The 8,104-nt window shown below is 44.9% G+C and overlaps 1 protein-coding gene across 1 annotated transcript in view; it reads right to left on the bottom strand.

The window, feature by feature from the left end:
- Positions 1-8,104, bottom strand: part of tecpr2 (tectonin beta-propeller repeat containing 2) — a 152,072-nt gene that overhangs the window by 58,686 nt on the left and 85,282 nt on the right. Inside the window, exons 19-20 of the mRNA XM_056295835.1 lie at positions 3,545-3,686; positions 672-912 (exon numbers count right to left, since the gene is read on the bottom strand). Coding sequence (XP_056151810.1) covers positions 672-912; positions 3,545-3,686 — 383 coding nt within the window. The remainder of the gene's footprint in view (positions 1-671; positions 913-3,544; positions 3,687-8,104) is intronic.

Genomic DNA, 8,104 nt, shown 5'->3' with positions numbered 1-8,104 from the left:
CCACCTGCAGACACGGCCAATTATGTCTGTAGGGACGCCTGACCAAGCTGGAGGTAACACGGGGATTTGAACCGGCAAGCCCCCATGTTGGTAGGCAACAGAATAGACCGCTACGCTACCCGGACAACTTGGAGAATTCATTTGTGCTCCAGTCTCTTCTACTCTCTGTCATTTTTCTCCACACTGACGTAGCAGTAAAAGTAGTGAAATGTTTCCAAACATCCAGCTAAATTCTCTGTTATGTCAGATAAATAAACACAAATTGGAACATGGTACCATCCAGCATCAACATGGCACCATCCAGTATCAAGATGGCACCATCCAGCATCAACATGGTACCATCCAGCATCAACATGGCACCATCCAGTATCAAGATGGCACCATCCAGCATCAACATGGTACCATCCAGTATCAACATGGTACCATCCAGTATCAAGATGGCACCATCCAGCATCAACATGGTACCATCCAGTATCAACATGGTACCATCCATCATCAACATGACACCATCCAGTATCAAGATGGCACCATCCAGCATCAACATGGTACCATCCAGTATCAACATGGTACCATCCAGTATCAAGATGGCACCATCCAGCATCAACATGGTACCATCCAGTATCAACATGGTACCATCCAGCATCAGCTGAGGAACTAGTGAATGGACTGACCCACAAGGCTGCCCTTCGCCACGTGCAGGTGGTTCCGTCCAGAAGCGATCCAGACCCCACAGTCGTTGGCGCTAACCAGACTGGGCTGACACTGAGTGTGCTTAGAGAGGAAGGCCACACGAAGACACTCTGCCACCCGCTCCACCGGCGCTCTGGTCACCGTGGCAACACTGTGGGTCGCATGTAAGAGGGTCTGGAACAGACTTCCCTGGTCGAACACTACGTAGTCTGTTATACTGATCTACAGACACACACACACACACACACACACACACACACACACACACACACACACACACACACACACACACACACATTCAGAATTACAGACAGACAGACAGACAGATGGTGTGTTTGCCTAACCTATAGAGATAGAGACATGTTCTCAGCCATTATGAAAAAAATGAATGAATGAAAGCCACTTTGACATTTATTTGACATGGTATTCTTACAACGAACTTTTTCTCTGCATTCTGGCAGCACAGTGGTCCAGTGGTTACACTGTTCCTCACAGCAAGAAGGTCCTGTGTTCGAACCCCAGGCTGTCACAGGTCTTTTCTGTGTGGAGTTTGCATGTTCTGTCAGCAACAAGGCCATTCAGAATGCTCTGCATGGTCTGGCATGTAGAGCATATGCCAGACCACATAGAGCATTCTGAATGCTCTGCACGCCAGACCTCATAGAGCATTCAGAATGCTCTACATGCCAGACCATGCAGAGCATATGCTAGACCACATAGAGCATTCAGAATGCTCTACATGCCAGACCATGCAGAGTATATGCTAGACCACATAGAGCATTCAGAATGCTCTACATGGTCTGGCATGCAGAGCATTCAGAATGCTCTACATGCCAGACCATGCAGAGCATATGCTAGACTACATAGAGCATTCAGAATGCTCTACATGGCCAGACCACATAGAGCATTCAGAATGCTCTACATGCCAGACCATGCAGAGCATATGCTAGACCACATAGAGCATTCAGAATGCCATGCATGTACAGCCTGGTACAAGTCCACATTCTTTTAGCCAACAATCTTCTAGTCCGTTACTGCCCATCAGGTGAATGTAGTGGGGTTTGACAACGAGGCAGTAAATGATGTGGTATAAGAAGATATGGAAGAACACAAGTGCAGCTGGTTTTTCCATCAGCCATTCAATACAACCCCTTTGTTGAAACAAACACACTGCAAGAAGCATGTCAGCATGCACGGTATGCAGCAGCATGACACCATGCAGCTAACTACGTCCTATCATTCTCATCAACACCTGGACTTACATAAATAGACTACACCTGGAGAAGTGATCACCCCACTTTCATCTTGACTGGAGTATTTTTTGAGTGTTTTCAAATACAAAATACTGCTCCCAGTTGTGTGGGAGCTGATGACCCCGCGGTCATCAGCTGTTTCGGGTCTTAACATCAGACACCCCCACCCGAGTGACCCAGCCAGGGCTGATCAAGCCCCGACTTGTGTCCAGGTACCGCTTAATGCCCCGCGTCACCCCTCTTCACCCAGAGCCAATGGGGAAAAGCTTCCCGCTGGCTCTGGGCTCAGCAGTAACATAACACAAATAACTTTCTAGTTTTTCTTGACTGATCAAATACATTAACAAAATACCCAGAAGTAGTTAAAATAGGCTGATGGAACCTTTTTCTATTAGGCAATTTTTTACCGTTCTACATCTGAATGTTTTCTCTGAAATTATTTTGAGATTTTTCTTGTTAGATTATTATTTAACGAATTTCATGTTTACCAATGTCTGCAAGCACACCAATAATCCAGGCCAGAAAACCAAAGAAAGAAGGTTGAATCCATTCATCTGGACACGTTTACTGACAGATACATTTCATCATCATCTAATATCCCTTTTCCACTGCATGGTACCGGCTCAACTAGACTCTACCCAGTTCAACTCTACTAGCTTTACTTTTTGGGTTTTCGTTTTCCACTGCAGATAGTATCCCCTCACAGCAAAGCCCCGCTGCTCATTTCTGGGCATGTTGACTAGTTTTTTTTTTAAAGATTTTACTTATATTTGAATAAATACACATGTATATATATATTTTTTATTTTATTTATTTATAGTGGTATTTTCATGTCACCTTTTTGTATCGGCTCAGCTCACTTGAAACCTCAATGGAGGTGGTACCAAAAAAACTACCTGATACCAGGTACTATCCCGAACTTTTGCCCAATGTAAAACCAAAAAAAGTGACCAGAGTTGAGTTGAGTCGAGCCAGTACCATGTAGTCGAAGAGGGGCATAAGTGACCTCTTCAGTCTAACCTGAGTGCAGGTGTCCCACCCTTATAAACAATACAGTGACTGCAGGTGTCCCCACCCTTATAAACAATACAGTGACTGCAGGTGTCCCCCCCTTATAAACAATACAGTGACTGCAGGTGTCCCCACCCTTATTAACAATACAGTGACTGCAGGTATCCCCACCCTTATAAACAATACAGTGACGGCAGGTGTCCCCACCCTTATAAACAATACAGTGACTGCAGGTGTCCCCACCCTTATAAACAACACAGTGACTGCAGGTGTTTCCACCCTTATAAACAATACAGTGACTGCAGGTGTCCCACCCTTATAAACAACACAGTGACTGCAGGTGTCCCACCCTTATAAACAATACAGTGACTGCAGGTATCCCCACCCTTATAAACAATACAGTGACGGCAGGTGTCCCCACCCTTATAAACAATACAGTGACTGCAGGTGTCCCCACCCTTATAAACAGATGTCCAGCTGAGCTAATTCAACTTTCTTTCTTGGACGTTTACCAATGGTTTTTTACTTTAGTAATATTGTTTTTGTGACAGTTGTACCAATAAGCAAAGTCATTTGAATTGAAAGCGTACCTGCCACCAGTGATCATCCTGTCCCTGTGGTGTTGAGGCCATGATGCCAGTTCGAAACCAGAGACTACCACTAGTATCCAGGGCCCAGGCAGTCCCATTGTCTCCAAGGGCGATGCACATCAGCTCCAAACCCTGCGCTTCACTAAAGACACACACAATTTTAGCATTATTATGTTCTTCATAGACAACAGAGTGGAGAAGTGGGCGGAGTCCCCTGGGCCTTAGTTCCTAGAAGAAAATTCCAAGTCGTTTTCCCCCATAGACATGTCGAGTGTCTGGCTGTTCAAGCATTTCTAACAGTCAGCTGGTCATGAAACTGCCAGTTTAATCATCAGTATAAATCATTAACAGCTGTGTTGACATAACCTTCTGGTTCCTTGAAAAAAGTTAAAGTTACAACACTGTGTACATAACAGAAAAGTCAACTACGAATCTCACTGTGCATTGCGATTAAGAATCCAATCACAGAGCCGCGCTGGAGAAGCTCTGTAGCTAGCTCAACTCTTCAGATAAAGTAATCCAGCAGTAATTTGAATCAGTCCAACAAGTTCTGTGGTGTATTGTTTTGTTCCTCACTGCCGCCTCCAGTCTGGTTCATCAGTGTGCATTCTACCACTTTCCTGCCACTTATTCTGTGAAGGAGTCATGGATTATTCATTGTAATGGCAACTAAGGCTCATGGGTACTGCAATTTTTGCCATTCCAACACACTAAAAGTGGTGATTTCTTACAAATGAATTTGAAAACTTTATAATCAATGGCCATGAAATAACCAAATAGTATTCCTTAACCATCTGGGAGACTCTCGTGTTTCTGTGTTGAGTGTTAGTTAAGTAATCGTTAAAATTAAAATTTCCACAAGGTGGACGCAATGGTAAAAACTCTGGAAAACAGTGGCTCCACCAAAATGTCCACTCTTTTTCTAAAGAATGCTAGTAATGTACATTAATCTGTACGATGGCTCTGGTCATCTCCCGGCTGGACTATGGCAACTCCCTCCTTGCTGGCACCCCAGCGTCGGCCATCAGACCACTGGAGCTTGTTCAGAAAGCTGCAGCTCATCTGGTGTTCAACCTCCCTAAGTTCTCCCACACAACTCCCCTTCTCATGTCCCTACACTGGCTCCCAGTAGTTGCTCGCATCCAGTTTAAGACTCTGGTACTAGCCTACAGGGCAGTGAAAGGAACAGCTCCTTCCTATCTCCAGGCCATGGTCAAGCCCTACACCCCCCACCCGACCACTTCGCTCTGCTGCCTCGGGATGCCTGGTTGCCCCGTCGCTCAGAGGCCCCTGCTGCCGATCGACCCGGTCATGGCTCTCTTCTGTCCTGGCCCCACAGTGGTGGAATGAACTCCCCACTGATGTCAGGACAGCAGAGTCGCTGCCCATCTTTCGGCGCAGGTTGAAAACTCACCTCTTCAAGAACTACTACCATGTTACCTGTTCTTAGCACTTATGTATTCACTCATTTAAAAAAACAAAAACAAAAAAAACTCTTTCTTGCGCTTTTACTTTAGCATTGGTTTTGCTCTTAGATGCTTGTTTACAGATGCTGACTCCATTCACTTCCCTCTTCCCTCACCTCACTGGAAGGTATTCATAACTTTCAGAAGTGAGCAGAGAACATTGTATAAAAATGTGAAGATGCACCATTGTCTCAGAGGTTCTAACATAATGAAGATGAGACTAGTAGTAGTAATGGTGACAAAGCAGAACTTGAGCATTAAAAATAGCAGCATATTGGCTCCGCAAAGAACCGTCTGTTATGTTACTCCATCACATGCAGTGTTTCTCATGAAGGATTCAATGATTTTTGTTTCATGCATTTGCAGTGCTCATAGACCTTTTTTTTTTTTTTTTTGCTAAAGCATTTGCATTAAAAGTTGCTCATGGTACTTTAGCTCTATTTCCACAGCTCAACATCACCATGGCTTGCTCACAAAGGTGCCTATTCTTTGGGAGACAAAGCAAATTATTTGTATCTCCTACATTTGAGGTGACAGCCTTTCTGCATACTTTCTGCAGAAACCCAGCTACTGAGCATGCACAAGCCAGTGCATTCTTAGTGCCGGTCCCAAGCCAAAATAAATAGGGAGAGTTGCGTAAGGAAGGGCATCCGGCATAAATCCTTCACAAAATCAAATATGCGTATCCTAAATCAGATTTCCATACCGGATTGGTCGAGGCCCGGATTACCAATGACCGTCACCGGTACTGTTGGCCAGCAGGCTGCCGGTGGAAACTATGCTACTGTTGGGTGAAGGAGAAGGAGAGGGGGAAGGCATGTCCATAGGCACCAGGAGAGGAGGAAGGGTAGGAGTGTGGAGGTGAGAGTCGGAACTTTGAATGTTGGTACTATGACTGGTAAAGGGAGAGATCTGAAAGATATGATGGAAAGAAGAAAGGTAGGCATACTGTGTATGCAAGACACCAGGTGGAAGCGGAGTAAGGCCAGGAGTATCGGAGGTGGGTTCAAATTCTTCTACCATGGTGCGAATGGGAGGAGAAAAGGGGTAGGGGTAATTCTGAAGGAAGAGTATGTCAAGAGCGTGCTGGAGGTGAAGAGAGTGTCAGACAGAGTGATGAGTATGAAGATGGAAATCGAAGGTGTATTGCCGAATATTATCAGCACATATGCCCCGCAAGTTGGGTGTGAGATGGACGAGAAAGAAGAATTCTGGAGTGAGTTGGATGACGTCGTGGAGAGGGTACCCAAGGAGGAGAGAGTGGTGATTGGAGTGGACTTCAATGGGCATGTTGGTGAAGGGAACAGAGGTGATGAGGAGGTGATGGGTAGGTATGGAGTCAAGGAGAGAAATGTGGAAGGACAGATGGTGGTGGATTTTGTGAAAAGGATGGAAATGGCTGTGGTGAATACATATTTCAAGAACAAGGAGAAACACAGGGTGATGTGTAAGAGTTAGGGTTGCCAACAGCTTGAAATAAGGAACAGGGGACAGGGACGGGGGTTGGATGGAAAGGGCAGCGCGGGCATAACAAATATAACGTGCCTTACACTACACTACACACACACACACATATATACATATATGTATATATATATATATGTATGTATGTATGTATATATATATATGTATGTATGTATGTATGTATGTGTGTGTATATATATATATATATATATATATAATAAGGAACGATTCCTTATTTTAAGGAACGATTGGCAACCCTAATAAGAGTTGAAGAAAGACTTCCGGTTTGGGGAACATGTGAGAGGAGGCATAACCTCAGGCTCTCTCACTAATGTCTTTCAATTCTTACTTTTTTCACCATCCCAGATAGTTTTGAAGTAGAGTCGTGAACAGCTAACAGTCTTTTAACACTTCAGCACGATGCCAAAACATCATAAATTATCAAAACTAGACGAACCAGACGACATGCCTGCAGGTAACGGCTCCTCCGAGACGAGCATCGTTAGCATGATAGCAGACCTCAGGGCAGAGATTAAGATGAGCTTCGTGGTCCTGGAGGCAAAATTGGATAAAATACAGTCTGTGGTGACGGAACACGGTCAACCCATCGAGTCTTTGGAATCAAACGCCAACCTACAGGACCAGCGCATCAGAAAACTAGAGGAACGATGTGAGGCTCTAGCCGCAAGCAATGCTAGGCTAATGGCTAAAACACTGGATTTGGACGGACAGAGTTGCAGAAACAACATCAGAATCATCGGCCTCCCTGAATCCACTAAGGGGCCAAGACCCACTGAATTCTTTTCACAAACTACTGGGCGAACAGATTCTCGCGTCACTACTGGAACTGGACCAAGCACACAGGGCACTCGTTGCTAAACCACAAAACGGAGTGAGGCCGCGTCCTGTGATTATTCGCCTACACTGCCACCAGATCAAAGACCAGATTATCAGGGAGGCTTGCAAACGTCGGGGTAAACTACAATATCGTGGCTCAACTGTACAGATTTTCGAGGATTATACCCCAGAGGTGCTGGAGCAACGAGTGAAGTACTGACAAGTCATGTCGAAGCTGTATGATTTAGGTCTCAAGCCATCCCTGCTTTATCCAGCTCACTTACAAATCACACTTCAAAACGGGGCTAGACAACGGTTCTCCTCGCCCGAGGAAGCAGAAACTTTCACGGCTATATACCTAAATACTCCCCAATAACAGTATCAGATCACTCAACTGTGATCTTGGATCTACACTTCGACCTTAAACCCAAGGGATTTAGATTTTGGCGTTTAGACCCCATTTTACTAGTAGTGGCAAACTTCTGCAAATGTTTCTCTGAGTCAGTGACATTTTTCTGTGAGACCAACCAAAATGAAGAGACTTCCACATCCCTGTTATGGGAGTTCCTCAAGGCTTTTATACGAGGCAATATTATTTCATATACAGCTCATGCTAATAAGCTCTGTAGAGCACGTTGCAGGAACTAGAAACATCCACTGCAAATATTGACAATCTGCTCTCAACCAATCAACCACCCGATGTATACAAAAATAGGATGACACTTAAAACCAAGCTCGATTTTCTGCTGACAGGAGAGGCTGAGCGACTCCTCCTCCACTCCCAGGGGTCCAT

The sequence above is a fragment of the Lampris incognitus genome, chromosome 16 (assembly GCF_029633865.1).
Source record: "Lampris incognitus isolate fLamInc1 chromosome 16, fLamInc1.hap2, whole genome shotgun sequence".
Lineage (NCBI taxonomy): Eukaryota > Metazoa > Chordata > Actinopteri > Lampriformes > Lampridae > Lampris > Lampris incognitus.
Note: the sequence above shows the minus strand (reverse complement) of the source record. Positions and strands in the feature narration are given on the sequence as shown.